Here is an 18,186-nt window from a genome sequence, read left to right as displayed (position 1 = left end):
TTGAACGTCAATTATCTGGGACATCTACAGCCCAGAGGGCGAGCAGCTGATATGTTTTAGTCGCTCTTTCGTCACACTCAAAAGGGCTCCGTGGCTCATCGTTCCCAAAGGACACAAACATGCTAAGCTGTTAGGGCAGACTCCCAGGAACACTTGCGGAATCCAAACAAGGGTAAACAGTGTTGTACGGGGAAGACAAAAAGTTGCCCTGACTCCTCCCTCAGCCTGGGGCTGTTTTCACCATTTCCCTCCCTTTTAACTGGTTGTCAAAAGGTGTTTTTGGCTAAAAACGCCAATCAGCTCTCCTCCTCCTGTTCTTAGCCTGAACAGTTGTGTTACTGTGATTAGGGCCCGAGCACTTACAGTGCGAAGGCCCTATTGTATCTGGAAGAATTCTTTCTTCTGACGAAAGGAGGGCCTTTTTGCCCCCCTAAACGTGCCCCAAAAGTCACCAAATTTTGCACGCAAGCCAGGCCTGGCCAAAAATTTTATATTTAATGGTTTGCATTAATGGGCGTGGCAAAATGGCTCAACACCCCCCCTTAGAAATCTTTTTGTGCCTCAAGCCCCACAATACGGTTTGACGTACATGCACGAAAATCGGTACACACCTGTATCATGTCGCAACTTAAAGAAAAGTCTCTTGGCGCCATGGCCGAAACCGAACAGGAAGTCGGCCATTTTGAACATTTTGAATTAATCGCGTAATTTTGGCGCAATTTATGCCATTCCTTCGGCAGTTAATACGGCCCGAACCGTAACGTGCACCCAGGTGTGTTATACATCGAAATGTGCGTCTCCATCCTGCGACTACGCGCATTACTTTTCTCTTTCAAAAGTTTTACCGTGGCGACGCTAGACGCCAAAAAGCGCACCCCCCCTTCATCTGATTGGTCCATATCTGATAGTTCCCCAAAAGTCACCAAATTTTGCACGCAAGCCAGGCCTGGCGATAAATGGTCTGAATTAGTCCCGCCCCTTCTTCTGATTGGTTGTCCCTATTTTCTGCTATAACTTTTGAATGCTTTGACATAGGAAGTCGTGGGTGGTGTCATGTCTGGTATGCTTATGGGGGACGGTGGCCGTGAGTGCGAGGGCCCGTTCATCGCTGCTTGCAGCTTTAATTTGTATTTGTTGTTGTTTTGCTGTCCAGAAGACTTACCCATGCCCTCATGTCTCTGACCAGGATGAAGAGGAAGTGCTGGTGGAGTGCCGCGTTCGTTTCCTGTCCTTCATGGGAGTCGGGCGCGACGTGCACACGTTTGCCTTCATCATGGACGCCGGCGGGCATCGCTTTGACTGTCACGTGTTGTGGTGCGAGCCCAACGCCGGGAGCGTGTCTGAGGCCGTCCAGGCGGCTTGTATGGTGAGTCCAAACAGTTAAACAAAGCACAAAACTAAAACTAAAATACTGATAAAAGGATGCAGGTATAAAGTGTAAATGAAATTCAACTCGGAAGTCTCCACGGCAACCATGTGCATGTTTGGGATACGAAGCAGAGCAGCATCCTGACGTAGAAAGCTGTCCTCCGCGGGTGTTTATCTGCTGTTGCAGCTCACAGAAATGATTCAGGGGAGGAAACGGTGTCTTCTGGTCTTTGATTGTAGATAATGAATCTTTTGTTTCACGCTCCAGCACTTCAAAGCCTCGGTTCTGCAGGAATTCATGAATGCCAGCTTTTTCCAGCTGCTACTTTCTAGACCAACTCAGCACCGTAGAGAATTGGTTTAAAGGTTTAGTTTGTTTTAAAACAGAATTAAGATGATTTAAAGGCAATGTAAATGTTAATGTGTTTAATTCTGCAAACCTAAATGCTGAGTACATTTCTTTTCAGCCGCTTTTTCCTTTTTGTAAGGGGATCAAACCTCACTGATATTACATTTAATATTTATGGTTATGAAGCAATAAATATTGGTCCTCAGCAGCACTTAAAAAGGCCTATTTCCATTTTTAAAGTGTACAGAGATATTAAAAAGTCCTCAGAACATTTACACCAGATTAAGAATTGATCAACACTTTTTAAATCAGTTTTTTTTTTTTTCCACATTAGCCGTTTTCTTCGGCCACTTGGATGCACCACAGCAGATTACAGACAGAACCTGGTTCACATCTGTACTCTGGAAGAAAATATACCACACAGAGAACAAAATGATTTATGACAGCTCTGCCATCTCGCCTTTTTCCCTCTGGCCCATTCTCTCTTTTATTTTTAGTGTTTTTAAGTTAAAATATTCCATTCAAGAGAAGCTGCTGAAGGTGAAAATCCATTCTTTAAACCAGATGAAACAATTCAGGAACCATCCATCCATCCATCCATCCATCCATCCATCCATCCATCCATCCATCCATCCATCCATCCATCCATCCATCCATCCATCCATCCATCCATCCATCCATCCATCCATCCATCCATCCTGGAGCCTATCCTATGGGCTCAAATTAAAGCCATAAATATTTTGTATCTGTAAATAAACTTTGTACTTGTAAAAATATTTTGTGCATGTGCAAAAAATATTTGTACTTGTAGAAATATTTTGCACAAAAAAACATGCACAAAATATTTCTACAAGTACAAATATTTTTGGCACATGCATAAAATATTTCTACAAGTACAAATATTTTTTGCACATGCACAAAATATTTCTACAAGTAAAAAGTTTATTTACAGATACAAAATATTTATGGCTTTAATTTGAGCCCATACTATCCTAGCTATTCATGATCTATTATAGCTGTTTTCTTTGCCTAAATGTAAAGTGGTTAAGATTTATTTACCATTTTTCATAAAGAAAAAAGATTTCAAACTGGTTCATTCAACTAGTATCCTCTCTGTAACATGCAACAGTTTGTTTTGGTTGCATGGTTATATTGGCAGTAATTACAAAATACCATCTGTAGCGTTTCTGCCGTGATGCAGCCCCTTCAGTGGAGGTTGCAGACGTCGCTCTGCTCCTTTCTGCTGCGTGACTTACGAGATTAGTCGACTGCAGGCCGGGCTATTGATCACACATCTGAGCTCTGGATATATGGTCACACATGCATACGCATGCACACGCACACACACACACACACACACTCAAACTGATTGACAGTGACAAGAATCATCAGTCATTACTATTGATCACAGCCAGCAGCCGACAGTCCCGCTTGATTCTCTCTCTGTTTCAATCTCTCTCTCTCTCTCTCTCTCTCTCACGCACACACAGTTGTACTCCGTGGTTGTAACTCTATGTTATTAACAATATATCCTCGCTCTGCCATCCCTCCTTCCCTCCCTCTTGCTCTCTCTCCCTCACAGCTCCGGTATCAGAAGTGTTTGGTGGCCCGACCGCTCTCCCAGAAGGCCTGCGGCTCGTCGCCTCCCGGAGACTCCGTGTCTCGCCGGGTCTCCACCAGCGTGAAGCGAGGCGTCCTGTCTCTCATCGACACCCTCAAACAGAAGAAACCTGTCACTGAGTTACCTCAGTAACCATGGCAAAAAAACCCTACCGGCTCACCGCCACGGTCCCTAGTTACCATGGTAACCCGTTGCGTCGCTGCCAAAAACCCCCATTAACATCACAGACCCCAGCAAACCATGGAAATGCGGCAAAAGCCCCCCAGAGTTCGGGAAAAGCTGTCACAAAATCCGTTTGATTTCGGGAGCAAATTGGAATTTCACCTCGAGAGTTTCACCTGCTCGCGAGCAGCAAATTCAGGTCTTGTCTCCTCCACCCAAACTCAGATGAATATACCAATTATCAAGAAGGAACAGCCATGAGGAACACCTGAATGATGGTCGTGAAGATGAAAGTGTATATAGAATCAACTCGCATCCCCCCCCACAGCACAGAGTGAGGAGATGGCGCCAAGAACTGAACTGAAGAAGTAGGAAATGTTCTTTAAGCACAGCAACGTGTGGCGAGAAAAAGCTCATTGCTGCCCAAAACTGCTGACCTCTCCATGCTCTCTGTGTTTTTTGTGTCCGTGCCCGTGCTGCCAGCATGACCTTTCACTCCAGGCCGCATTCATGACATTCACCTGGTTGTCTTGTTAGTCCGTAGGCGCTTCCTCCCCCCACTGGCCCTCCTTCTCATCGTCGTCAGTAAACTGTACCCGAAGGAAATGAGAGGAAGGAATAATAAAAGCCATCGTGTCTTGTTTTTTGCTTTATCAATAAGCAATGAGTGGAAGGAGAGGAAAGAAGCTGCTACCGAATGGAGAGATTTGTCAGTCTACACACCTTCTAACCTGCTCATCTGGTCTTGCATGAACTTTTGATCTAAATGTGAACTATTCTAAACAATATCAATACAGTTGCTGCTGCTTTCAGGGAGAAAAGGGGGGAGAAATCAGAAGTCACACTTATCGTTTATCCGGGTTATTTTTTTCTTTGTTTTTTCTCCTTGTTTCTCGACAGCTGTGTAAGAATCATCCCTTGATGGTTGGAAACGAGTGGTGACCTTTCACCAGAGGCATCCTTCATATCCTCCTGTTTACTTTACTTTATTTTTTCTTTCTTTTGCCATCCGCTTGAAAAATGACAATAGCCATAACTGTTGAAGGATGGTAGGCGTCGACCCTCTCCTCCCTGCTCGTGACCAGCGCTCGGCCGCTGCTTCAAACGCGGGAGACGTCGGCTTTGCTGCTGCTGCTCTTTGATACAAATGCTGGAGGAAATTTGACTGATTATTCCTTTAAATCCCACCTCAGAAAGTCATAAGGAACTTCATGCCCACTAATACAAGGGGATTGCCTGGAGGGAGAGAAGAATTGAGGAATGTGTTTTTATACCTGGGTATGGTTATTATTATTATTATTTTTTTTTTCCCTTAAATTTTAGAAAGAGAGGAAACGATTTTACTGTGAGCCTCCGTCGTTTCTGGGAGGAAAGCAAAGAGTTGCGTCGACTCAAACTAACAGGGCTTTCCTGGGCTGCTCCGTGTCTCCAGGGTTCTTCTCACTTGAATGCGCTTTCTCTGTACTCTTACTTGGAGTTTGTTTGTTCATCAGTGCCATGAAATCACTTGTTTTTATCTGTCGTGTCAAGTTTCTCACACAAATCTCAGTTCCAAACCACGAGCGCTGTGTTATTATCACAAATCTGACCAACTTGGATGTACAATAGAAACCTAAAGTCATGAACACAATTGCCCGTAATGTTACTGATAGTTGTGGAGGAAGCAGGTTGATGGTGAACCTCTGTTCAAACCCTCACCAGAATTCTCCTGACAAGCAGCAAATATAACCCTTGAAGCGGTGCCTACAGATGAAGCTGGTATATGGTGCATTTCCATTAGGGAGGGTCGGGGGTAAAACGTAGAACAGGAACGATGACGGGTTTGATGTCCTCCTTGGTCCTTTTTCTACGGTGGCCGAGACCCGCCATTGCTGAAAATTAAAGTAACGCTGCAAACAAAAAGAAACGCCGCTGCAAATAAAAGAAACGCTGCAAATATAAAGAAACCCCGCTGCAAATAAAATAAAAAAACGAATAAAAAAGCCACAATGGAAGTGAATTACCGGGGACTATTTTTGCCAATGCACCTGTGTTTTTATTACCTAATACATTAAAAATGACACGTAGCGATGTTGAACACTAACCTTTTCATTTATTTTCTTGTTCGTTGTTCTTCTTATTCCTCGCTCTTCTTATTTCTTCCTTTTCTGTTACGTCCTCTTCGTCTTCTTCTTCTCCTCTCACGTAAAAAACATCAAAAATAGTCCCCGGTAATTCACTTCCGTTGCGGCTTTTTTATTTGCGTCGTTTCTTTATATTTGCAGCAGCGTTTGTTTTTATTTGCAAAGCGTTTATTTTATTTGCAAAGCGTTTATTTTATTTGCAGCGACGTTTCTTTTTATTTGCAGCATTTCTTTAATTTTCAGCAATGGTGGGTCTCGGCCACCATACTTTTTCACGTTATTATCTCCCTTCACCAGTGACGGACCCGGTAGGATCCACTGACTAGCATGCTACTGCTCCGCACCACTTAGTGGCAGTGGTGCCACACTTTCACTGTTTGCACACCGCTAAAAAATAAGAAAAAGACAGCAAAGAAAGGGGGTGGGGGGATGGAGGAATGATGAGATCGGCATTGGAGGAGCAGAGGTTGCTTCCGTTTCAGTTTGCTGTCGGCATGCGCTGCAGTGGTGGCGTACTCGTATTCAAAGAGGACACTGAGACGTCTGTACAACAACGTATCCTTCCCCCGGCAGACCCAACCATCACCCATTGAACCTCATAAACCTGTTTGCTAAAGAGATCACCAGTTCTTGCCATCAGAGTTTCAGTGAAGCTCCTAAAAGTTTCTCTGGTGATTGATACATTTGAAGGATTTTGAAACTGACGAATTGTTGACGTTTACATTTCCCACTTGACTTGATATTACTGGACAATTGTTTTAATGTTACTGGTAAATACATCATATACACCTAGTCTGAGCGCGCTGTTCAATCAAGGGATCAAATGGTTTGCTTGTTTAAATTTGCAAGAACCAAATAAAATCAGCATCATCATCAGCTTCCATGAGGTTAGGCTTATTTGTGAAACCGCTGCTGGTGCATCTCGCGTCCTGTTTTGCTCCCAGCGTGGACTTGCTCAGTTAAGGGAACTAGTTTTGTTTTGAGAAATTTCCGCCACAGCACCTTCTTTGTCACAGACATGTTGAAATGGGAATGAAACTGTGTGTACATATTACCCATTATGATGTAACATTTGGCATTAATCATTGTTATAAGCTATCTTTTCACTTTTGATTGTCTTTATTTCTCTGTTATTTCCACGTTACGATATGCCTTTTTTTTGAAAACTTACCAAATGGCCAAAGTGTATAAATACGTATATACGTTATTGTAGATAAGACAAATACACGAACAAACGATGAAAGCAGTCGCGGTGATTTGGAAAATCGTCAGTCGTCACTTAAGTCGATACTGAATTTAACTGTGCAATTATCTATGCATTCTTTTGGTCTAGAGAAAATGGAAGTCATGAAGAAGCCTTGCATGCCCTCGAATGGTCGAAAGAGAGACTGTATGTATTAAAAAGAAATATTTTTATTTTATTTATTCTATTTTATAAAGGTATATTCTGATTTTATTAGTTGGGGCAGGTAAAGTCTCTTGACACCGTCATCGTTTCAGTCCCTGGTTGACTCTGAACAACAAGCTTCGCTTTGCAGTAAAAAGAAGTTAAAAAAAACCAACCAACTACAGATAAAGGAATATATACATATATTCACATTGTACAGTGCTCACTTGGAGCTGGGGGTCCACCGTTGCACCGGGGGGTCGGGAGATGAAGGAGACGGTGGCAGCAGTGGATTCCCAGTGTTCCCGTCAAGCTCACGTAAACTACAACAAACACACACTCCAACAGATGGATGTGTTGGCTTCTGTTTGCTGCTCACGGATTTGTACACTTTATCAATGTAACCTGTTGTGAGAATAAACAGCATTATAAAATACACCGTCCCGTCTCCCTGTCTCTGTGTAGCGGATATCTCCAACTGTTTATTTTTATGAGCTTGAGTTTGCTGGATAATAATAAAAAATGATATCATTCATCAAGAAAGATATTTTATTGATGAGGGATTGTTTTGTCACAGTAGTTTCACAGTAACTAAATAGGACTTAGACATAAAGACATGAACAAAAATGAGTGGGAAAAAAAAATCTAGACATGTCGGATGTCAACTCCTATTTTAGACAATAGAGCAGGGTTTTATTGAAAAAATGTAACACTTTAGATTTACTATGTTAAAAACTGACTTCTCTTCAGGACATCAGACAGGTGTGTTACTTAACGCTTCAGGAAACTTAAAGGAGCATGAGGCTCCTTTTAAGAAATGAGACTCCCTAGCGCCACCCTTCACCACGACGGCCGTCGGGGTACTGCAGCCAACAGCGAAGCCGGCACGGGAGAACGGGGAGAACCTGCATGCAGCGTCATGTGACGTCACATCCGCCGCCCAGCGCGGGAAATTCGGAGTCCGAATTGCAGCACATTTTGCAGCACACAGCCTGTTCAAGGCAACGGAGAGATACACTAGAGGGCTCATTCTTTTGGTTTGGAACGCTTCATCTGACATTATTACTAGAAAACTTAAAACGTATACTAATCTTTTTCATAAATCCTGCCTCAATCCTGCCTCATGCTCCTTTAAAAGGTGTTCTATTGGATGTAACTCAGATGACATAACGTGACATTATCTGCCAGACTGTCGGTCATCTCGTCAGTCTTCACTGTGCAAGGCGATTACTCTTCTTTTTTCTTTTTCTTTCTTTTTGCAGCCCCATCTCACTAAACTCCCACCGCTGTGCTTCACTATAGAAACACAACACAAGTTCAGGCTGAATTCTTAAACTAATCTCCGCTGCATCTTGTTTATTTTTTTTTAGTTCTCTTTCATAATTTCTGAGCTGCCACAGCTTCTGATGTCCCGCTGACAAATCCTGTTTCTGAAGAGCGTTCAGTGGTCAGTTTATATAACTGTCCCAGTATCAAATTACAATATACAGTGTGTTGCAAGAGTGTTCGTCGTGAGTCGCTGATCCAGGTCTGGTGACCTTTGACGCATATGCTGAACATCTCAGCATCATCTGCTCTGCTGAAGTTTCAGTTAAGAACAAACGGATGAAGCTCGCTCACGTTGGTTTTAAAGTTTCTGCTAAGGATTTTCTTCGTAAGATCATTTTCCTGTTATCTATCCTGTAAAGTATAAATCTGAGTATTAGCCCTTTTTCTGTTTCAAAATGAAGCTGGAAAACCAGAAAAATGGACTGATGATACTGTTTGTTATTAATTTTAATAAGGTTTAATACGGTTCAATTTGAAATGAAGAGAAATGAGAGAATCTCTGCTTTCTGGATCTATTTTGAGTCTACTAAACAAAAACATAAACTGAATGACTGGAGCTTGTAAAATGGAAAGATTCATATTTAACTTGAAGGATGTTTCTCTGAAGTTAATTGTTTGTTTTCTAAGTGAAAAACAAATTCCTCAAATGTGCTTCAAAGTTGATTAAATGAGTAGTGAGTAGTAGGCCTGTGTTGAAAAAATCGATTTCCCAATTCTAAATCGGTTCTCATATTAATTCCTAAAAATCGATTCATATGTCTAAAGATCGATTTTTTTTTCTTTTCTTTTTTCTTTTATTTATTTATGTTTTTTTTATTCTTCATTACATTACAACTTTTGGTTATTTTTTTGTTTATCCCCAAAATAGGAATGTTTTGTTGGACACGAGAATAACTGGTGCCATGTTTTTGCCTTTAAATATGTTTAAAGGTATGAAAACATTAAAGTGTTAGGTTATAATTGCATAAATTGTCTATATTTCATTACTTTATATACTGTCTTGGGGTTAGATTTGCAAAAAATGCTAAAAACCAAATGCTCAAAAATTAAAAACCAAAATAGACCGAAAATGGAACAAATAAAAACGTAATGTGGGAAAAAATTAAAACGATTTCATCCGTCTCTGTTTCCTCCCTGGATCTGTTTAGTAATTCTGCCCCACATGATGTTTCTGAAAGCAGTTCTATCAGCATTCTGGGAGCTGATTGGTCCTTACAGCATCATTAGCTGCCAATACTTGCTGTTTAATCTCAATATAATACTAGTAGTAATATTTTGCATAACTACAGTCATATAATTCATGCAACAGCTCAAAAAACAGTTTTAATAACACTAACCCAAATCAATATCGGAATCGAATCGAATCGGATCGAATCAAATCTTGATAATCGATTCTGAATCTTAAGAATCGGAATCGAATCGATTCTTGACATTTGAATCGATCCCCAGCCCTAGTGAGTAGATCTTTGCTCTCAGTCGAGGCGACCACAACGTGAGAGACCAAATCCCAGCATGGTCTTTATAATCCAGGCAGGAAGATTGTGGATGAGGATGCTGACGTGTTCCCCGCCCGAGAGCCGGAGGTCAGAGATGGAGGCTGAGAGACGGGGCTGCCGCTCCGGCCTGCAGGAGACCCGGAGGACGGGGAGGATATTGGTGGCAGGACCAGATCTGCAGGCCTCGACATTTCACGCGGGATTGCTCCATTCTCCGGTTTGGGCGCCTGTCTCCCTGGTTTCCTGATGGTCCTCTGTGTTTTCTCTTCTCCAGACTGTGAGCTCTGCCTCCTGGAGGCAGCGTGGGTGGTGGGGGGAGCAGGATGCGCAGGTGAAGGACGTTTTCCCGGGAGTGAAGGTGAGTTCAGGTCCGTCTGCTGGGATTTAATCACCGGATTGCCGCTGATCTTGTGAGCGACAGCTGTGATGAGAGACAGCTGGCTGGAGGGTTTGGTGGAGGAGATCAACGTCAGCGTGAGTCGTGGTATCCGCCTCGGTTTGCTTCTCGTCCTCTGAGTCTTCTTCACCTTTCTCCTCGTGGGTTTCTTCTGACCTTGCTCCTTTTGGACTGTCGTGTCCAGTTTTGTCTGTTTCAGATGTTTGTTTGCCATCCGCTTCCGTCTCCTCCTCTTTCCTCCCATATCACTCTCCTTTTCTCCCCCGTTGTCCCCCGGATCCCCGGCATCCCCCTCATCCTTCTCCTCTTCAGGTTCTGAGGCGGTAACCGGGTCCTGTCCTTCTCCAGGTTCCCCTCCCGCCTGCCTCTCTTGGCTCAGCGGGGATGAAGATTTGCTCGTAGATGAAGCGTCTCCATTAGTCTTTGTTTTCCCTTTTTTACCATTTTTGGTTTTGGGTTTGGGGACGATCCCTCCCAGGAGGCCCTTCGCTGCTGCTCGCGCCAGAACATCCTGGACTGTTTCTACTTTAGTCGGATCAGCCTGGACCAAAACAAAGAAACTTAATTAAGAATAAAATGTGGCAATAAAATGCTCATCTTGAACATCACATCAGCAAAGCATAACAAGACTCTGTTGAAATGATCTAGTAATAAAGCAAATCATGACTATTTTCAACTTTTCCACCTGGCTTTTGTTATTTTATGTTTTTTTGGACAAAAAAGGGGAACCGAAACTTCCATAAATGGGTCTTTAATACTTTAAAACTTCCATAAATGGAATGAATTAAATACGCCAAAAAAAAAAACACTTCTTCAAGCATCTTCTTTGACAACAATTGTCATATATAACCAGTACTCGAGTTGTAAAAAAAAATCAGGGGGGATGGTGGATTTTATCATATGGGGACAGAAAATTTGTGCTGATTACAAATAATATAATATATTACAAATAATAGCACTGACCAAAACACCTGCAGAAATACTGCAGGAATGACATAGCAGCAGTTAAATGCAGCCTTCTGTAAGCTTTAATTATCCACTGGGTTTACATCAAATACATCAAAACACAACAATAAAAAACAGTTTTCTGAACTTATCAATATGACTCTGTCCTTCACAGGATAAGTAAAATGGATCACTGCAAAAACTCAAAATAAGAATATTTGTCCTATTTCTAGTTAAAATGTCTCATTTTAGTAAAAAAATCTTATTACACTTAAAAACAAGACTCATCACTGGAAAAAACTACAATTTTCACCTGTTTCAAGTAGATTTTCACTTGAAATAAGTAGAAAAATCTGCCAGTGGAACAAGATTTTTTTGCTTGTAATAAGAAGATAAATCTTGTCCCGCTGGCAGATTTTTCCTACTTATTTCAAGTGAAAATTTACTTGAAACAGGTGAAAATTGTCAAATTTTTCTGGTGTTATTTTTCTGGTGATGACTCTAAATGTTGAAATAGCAGTAAAACCACATTCATTGATGAAATGACATAAGGGATGGAAAGGGGGGGTGGCAGTTTTACAGGGGGGATGATTTGGACCATTTTTATTTCAGGGGGGCCATGCCATCCCCCCTCATCCCCCCTCAACTCGAGTACTGTATATAACTACATCTCTTATATCCCAAATATATATTTATGATACAAGCAAAAAAACAATATTAAGAGGTCAACATGTGAAGGAAAAGTTTAAAATGTTGGCTGTTTATTTGTGCCGTTTAACTTAGAATGGCAGCAGACTCCAGGTTTCAGTTTCTGTATTGTTTGTGAAACAGTCGCTGTCAGTCAGGTTTTATATTTCTACATGTCTTGTGATCTTTAACAGCCTGTTAAAAGATGCTGCTGTATTTTCTCTTCATAGCAATAAATCAGCGGGCATTTATCAGTTGTATAAACTCCAAAAACTTATCACAGAAATAAAGTTCAGAATATCGTTCATGTGCTTTGAGAAGTTTCTACATTTAACACATCTCATCACCTCCGTAGACTCATTACCTGTTAGATTTGTATATGCAACTAACCCTCAATTAAAAAAATGATTTCAATATTTGACTTGTTTCAACAGTTTAAGAGTTGTTTAAACTGCTCATTAATAAAATCTTCAGATGTTTATTTAAGATCCGGCCTGTGTCTGTTTCCCTCTTTGGCGTTATTTAGACTCTACATTAACATGCGTCCTGAGAAGTGCTGAATGTTTGTGTTTACACCTGGCATTTGTGCCTAAATCTATCTTGAGAGGTTGAATCAGACCTTTACTTCCAAATATGTTACTTTGAATCACTAAAGGTAAGATGGGAATAATGCAGCGTACCGTGTAGGGCAGGGGTCTCAAGGGTCAGTGTCCTGCATGTTTTAGATAGTTTTCCTGCTTTTATTCTTAGTTGTTAACTATGTTGTGCAGTATTCCTTTTATCCAACCCAAATATCTCCCAATGTACAGTAGACAAATATTACTAGGGTTAAAAAGTGATGAGCAATACACCTTTGGTCATATGCAGTGCATGTAAAGATCTGCTACAGAGAGGAAGAAGAAATGAAATGACAAAGAGCTTAACTGTGGTCATTCACAAGCAAAATCAAATGACTGATCACCTAAGATGATGCTGCCAGTTTAGTACGATGCTTACATGTCCTAGATCACCTTCAAATGCATCCTGAATGATATAAATCCATCTTGGAACGTTTTCCGTGTGTTCAGACCTGGCTCGGGTGGGAATCAAGAACCGGTTCCCAGTGTTTCAATTCCTTGGAATCGTTTGCAAAATTTGCAAACGATTCCCTTTTCGATTCCAGAGGGGACGAATGACGTCACTCAGCAGTTTCGTAGCAACGTGCGTAAGCCAGCAGTTATTAGTAAAGATGGCAACGCTTGAAAGTCAGGGCAACTTGCAATACTTGCCAAGTGGATATTTTTCAAAGGGTTAGGGTTGAAGATTTGCAAAATACACAGTTCAGTTCATATATATTAATTAATTATATAATTAATAAAACATTAATGAAAATTCTCCTTTTGAAAAGGAGAATTTTAATTTCTATTAGAAAAATGTTGGACAGTCTCAGGGAATTGTCACCGAATAATTGATGTTGTAGTTTGTTCATTTCTACAGAAGAATATTTATTTTATTTTATTTTAGTGATGCTAATCAACCTGTTATTGTCCTTTTTTTTCCAAATGAGAATCGATACGGGTGGGTTAGGGTTAAGGTTATTGTTACCGTGTGTCACTAGAATTCTATTAATAAATAATGTACACGGAGGCGAGGTAACTTCTTGTGCTCTGTTTAGTGGCAGCTTTTCAACAACATACATGAGGCAACATAACAGCAGCTGGAGTGACATAGTCACTCAATCATATAATACCGCAAAGGGAATCGATAAAGAACTGAATCGTTAAGCAGAACCGAAAATGGAACCTGAATCCTAAAAACCTTCATCAATTCCCATCCCTAGACCTGGCATCAGCATTGGTACGTGGGGCTGGATTTATACGCTGCATTTTAATGCCAGGTCTAAACGGGGTCTCTTTTTCCTCCACATAAAGAGATTTTCCACCAACAAGAGCGTTTGCTGGTTCAGACATTTAAAAAAAAAGAAAAGAGAAAAGAAAGCTGGTTTTAGTCGAGCTGTTCAGCCCCTGAACGCTCTACTTCTGAACATCAGAGCTCTTTTAGTGATTCCTCCTGCCGTTCTCCACTTGCTGATTTGCGTTGTTGTTCTGTGCTGTAGTGCAGAAATATTGGCCAGAAAAAGTCTAGCGATACTGATTCTTGTTTTGCTGATGGTCATTTCTTTTTCCTCACTTTTTAACCTTATCTTTGATGATTTTTCTTTGCCTGTGTGTGTGTTTTAAATGTATTGTGTTAATCAGAGGTTATTTTTTAAGATTTCACGGATTTAAATCTGGCTGATCATCTTTTGTGATTCAGACTTTGTTTCATCATAGTTTCACTTGGCTCCAGATATTTCCTACAGGTTTAAATGACTAATTAATCCTTCTGGATTTGAACAGCAACGGTATCATCACTGGTGACCCCTCACGTGTCTCTTAAAGGTGAAGGTCAGCACCAAGTGGTTGAGTAGAAGCTGGAGCATGGAAGCAGCTCTTGGAGGACAACCCTACTTCACACCTCCTTCAGGCTTAAAGGATCCGGTTAAAGAGCCACTGACCTTCACGCAGAAGGACATCTAACCCCGTGGATAAAAGACCAGAGATTTTTACCGCCGTTCAGAGATGATCTCGGAAAATGTTGTGAAAGACTGCTCTTGTTGATTCTTCTAAAACAGGGGTCGGCAACCCAAAATGTTGAAAGAGCCATATTCGACCAAAAACACAAAAAACAAATATGTCTGGAGCTGCAAAAAATGAAAAGTCTTGTATCAGCCTTAGAATGAATACAACACATGCTGGATGTATCTATATTAGTTATAACTTGAGGAAGATTTTTTTTTTCCTTATGCACTTCGAGAAAAAAGTCTAAATGTCGAGAAAAAGTCAAAATGTCGACAAAAAAGTTGAACTGTCGACAAAAAAGTCAAAATTTCGAGAAAAAAGTCGAAATGTTGAGAAAAAAGTCGAAATGTCGAGAAAAAAGTTGAAATGTCGAGAAAAAAGTCGAAATGTTGAGAAAAAAGTCAAAATTTCGAGAAAAAAGTCAAAATTTCGAGAAAAAAGTCGAAATGTCGAGGAAAAAGTCAAAGTTTCGAGAAAAAAGTTGAAATGTTGAGAAAAGGAAAAAAAAGAAGGAAAAAAAGAAGAAAAAAAGAAGAAAAAAAAGGTCAAACGTTTTTGAAAAAGTTCCAGGAGCCACCAGGGCGGCGCTAAAGAGCCGCATGCGGCTCTGGACCCGCGGGTTGCCGACCCCTGTTCTAAAGTATGATATCCTTTAGTTATTTTTCTTCAGGTTTAATATTGTAATATTTTTCCTTCTATTTTTCCTTCTATTCCCATTAGTCACTAGTCTTCATGACCTGATGGAGAATTAATCATGTGAAGTTTTCATATCTACAAGGCCAGATTAGACGTCAGTCAGATACCGTTATCTCGGTACTAAGCTCAGTCCTAATGTTTATATTACTCTCAACATATTGGTTGTTGTAAAGACGTGACTCCTTGGAGCTCCCGAAGTAAATCCGATTCAGTTCTTGACAGTCGAGTCTGTCTTTTTCCAGTCTTTCCTAGTTTAGTCTGGAGGACTTTTTCCCAGATCACTCAGATAGAGACCTCTCTTAAAGCCTGCTGCTCTGTTGTTAGTACCTGTGGTTTAATCTCCAGGGGAATCCGTAAAAACTATCACACCAACCTCTGGATATTTCTGCTCCTGTGCATTTGCTCAAACCTGGAACAGCTACGTTTTTAACAGGTTAAAGTAACGTGACAAAATGAGACCTGCAACTCACTGTTGGCGCTAATTTTGCCAACATTTATCCTCAATCAAGCCAATGCCATCAGATAGTCTATGAAATGTAATTAAATAATGCCACCTAGGCTGTACTGAACCTGAAGGCTATCAATCTTGAAATTGCAGCAGAAACGTCTGGATACCAATATTAGCTTCTGTTTGGCCAGTAGGGAAAAGAGCATCTGTCAAACCTTGTTTTTATCTGCAGAAAGTATTTCCTATTAGATTTCCCGAGCCATCCCTGCCCACCTGTATCCACTTGACAGTTCAAATTCATTTTGATATGAAGTTCATGTAAGCCGCTACACAACCTGTAGAGAGAAGCTCATCAATTCCCTTTGAGCAGCATTTGCTGACTCGGCCTCTGTTTGAAACCTCTTGTCTCCTCTTTTTTATGAAAACTGAATGATGTTCAGCACACGGCTTCATATTCAAGATGGCGTTTTTTCCCCATTCGTTATGAAATATTAAGTTGCAGGTTCCCACAGCTGGAAGACTCAAATCTCAAATCATCCCCGGTCTACCCATGTACTCGGCACCGAGGCTCAGGATTCTTTTATACTTTTTTTTGCTTACGGCTGAATGTCCCCACATCGGTCTTATCAGTCCAAAGGGCTTTGTGTCAGAAGTCGTTTGGCTTGAAGTGCTGCCTTATTCCTTTTAGGGAGAAGATGCTTTTTCTTTTCCAAATAAGCCGCAATTGTTTAGTCTTTATGTAAATCTGCCGCCGCAAACGTTACCATTTCAACACACTAATTTCAGGGGGGATGGTGGATTTTATCATATGGGGACAGATAATTTGTGCTGATTACAAATAATATAATATATTACAAATAATAGCAGTGACCAAAACACCTGCAGGAATACTGCAGGAATAACATAGCAGCAGTTAAATGCAGCCTTCTGTAAGCTTTAAATATCCACTGGGCTTACATCAAATACATCAAAACACAACTATAAAAACTGCTTTCTGAACTTATCAATATGCCTCTGTCCTTCACAGGATAAGTAAAATGGATCACTGCAAAAACTCAAAATCTTAACAAGAATATTTGTCTTATTTCTAGTTAAAATGTCTCATTTTAGTAAAAAAAATCTCATTACACTTAAAACAAGACTCATCACTGGAAAAAAACACAATTTTCACCTGTTTCAAGTAGATTTTCACTTAAAATAAGTAGAAACATCAGCCAGTGGAACAAGATTTCGTAGAAGATAAATCCCACTGGCAGATTTTCCTACTTATTTCAAGTGAAAATTTACTTGAAACAGGTGAAAATTGTCAAATAAGTTATTTTTCTGGTGATGACTCTAAATGTTGAAATAGCAGTAAAACCACATTCATTGATGAAATGACATAAGGGATGGAAAGGGGGGATGGCAGTTTTGTAGGGGGGGATGATTTTTACCGTTTTTTTTTCAGGGGGGATGCCATCCCCCCTCATCCCCCCTCAACTCCAGTACTGTATACTGTATGTATTTAGTTTCGGTTTCTTCTCTCCCTGCAATCTCTCTGAGCCCTTCATGGTCCAACCATGTGGTGGACGAGCCGGGCTGCCGACTTCTGATTCAATTGTCCAAAATAGCTATAAAATGGTTTTATAATCCTTAACAAATCAATAGGCAGAGACATCTTCTTGTCTAACACCACTGTTGATGTCTTTCCTGTTTGGCATTGTGGTTATTTCACACCAGTGAACTGCCAAAACGTCTTTTATAAAGTAGTCGCTTGTGCTGATGTCAACAAAAACTAAATTTGAGCAGTAACTGGCTGCTTCACGCCGTCTCAATTCCTTTAGTAGCAATAAATGTGTTTTTCCCCACAAATAACAGGATGAAATACCTCAGGGTTTATTCACCTAAATTTAAGACTTGTTGAAGACTATGTTTTTTTAAATGTCCTTATATGTGAAACCTTTGAACTTGTAGGAGGTTGTACTTTCTTTCACATGGCCGTACAATTATTACAGACCTCATACACAAGGGAATGAAACCAGCAACATGAAAAATGATTATCAAATATCAATTCTTAACAGAATTGTGCAATAAAAAGAATTTATAGAAATGCATCAAGTTTTACACACTACACGGCGGCTGAATTGCCTCTGTGTGCAGGCGGCGGCTTCACATCTCTATTTTTCAGGCTTGGGGGAATCAAAGGAGCAGCATCTCATTTCCTTTTGCTGCATTTTTCTCCTTTTATGAGGGGAGCACGGGGGAATAAAGAGGGGAGGAAAAGAGATGAGGCAAAGCAGTGATGCAACCACACTGGAGGGTTTGGAAGGAGGGCTGGAAGAACGAGACAGAGTTATCCATTCGTCTGTCTGTGCCACACGAAGCGCTGAAATGTACCAGTGGCCCCGGCATATTTTATCTTTAACTTGTAGCTTTGTGTTTATTTATTGAGTATTGGAGCCCGGGAATAATGCTGTAGTGTTTTCATGGAGCAATACTTTACATTTGCGTTGACAAGCTGATTGACCTCCCAGCGGACGATAAAAGAGTGCAGCCTCAGCACTTCTGAAAGGTCTCACTGCAAAGTAATCACACGCAC

The 18,186-nt window shown here is 40.8% G+C and overlaps 2 protein-coding genes across 7 annotated transcripts in view; one reads left to right on the top strand and one right to left on the bottom strand.

Moving 5' to 3' along the window:
* apbb2b (amyloid beta (A4) precursor protein-binding, family B, member 2b) overlaps window positions 1–7,448 on the top strand; it is a 71,561-nt gene extending 64,113 nt beyond the window's left edge. For all 6 annotated transcript variants that reach the window (XM_061707234.1, XM_061706987.1, XM_061707152.1 and 3 more), the window contains 2 exons: window positions 1,187–1,366; window positions 3,300–7,448. In XM_061707234.1, coding sequence (XP_061563218.1) covers window positions 1,187–1,366; window positions 3,300–3,470 — 351 coding nt within the window. In that variant the 3' untranslated portion in view covers window positions 3,471–7,448. The remainder of the gene's footprint in view (window positions 1–1,186; window positions 1,367–3,299) is intronic.
* Window positions 7,449–9,649: 2,201 nt separating this feature from the next.
* The window catches only part of LOC133441447 (putative methyltransferase NSUN7), a 43,588-nt gene continuing 35,051 nt past the window's right edge, over window positions 9,650–18,186 (bottom strand). Inside the window, exon 12 of the mRNA XM_061719193.1 lies at window positions 9,650–10,773. Coding sequence (XP_061575177.1) covers window positions 9,859–10,773 — 915 coding nt within the window. The 3' untranslated portion in view covers window positions 9,650–9,858. The remainder of the gene's footprint in view (window positions 10,774–18,186) is intronic.

The sequence above is a fragment of the Cololabis saira genome, chromosome 1 (assembly GCF_033807715.1).
Source record: "Cololabis saira isolate AMF1-May2022 chromosome 1, fColSai1.1, whole genome shotgun sequence".
Taxonomy (NCBI): domain Eukaryota; kingdom Metazoa; phylum Chordata; class Actinopteri; order Beloniformes; family Belonidae; genus Cololabis; species Cololabis saira.
Note: the sequence above shows the minus strand (reverse complement) of the source record. Positions and strands in the feature narration are given on the sequence as shown.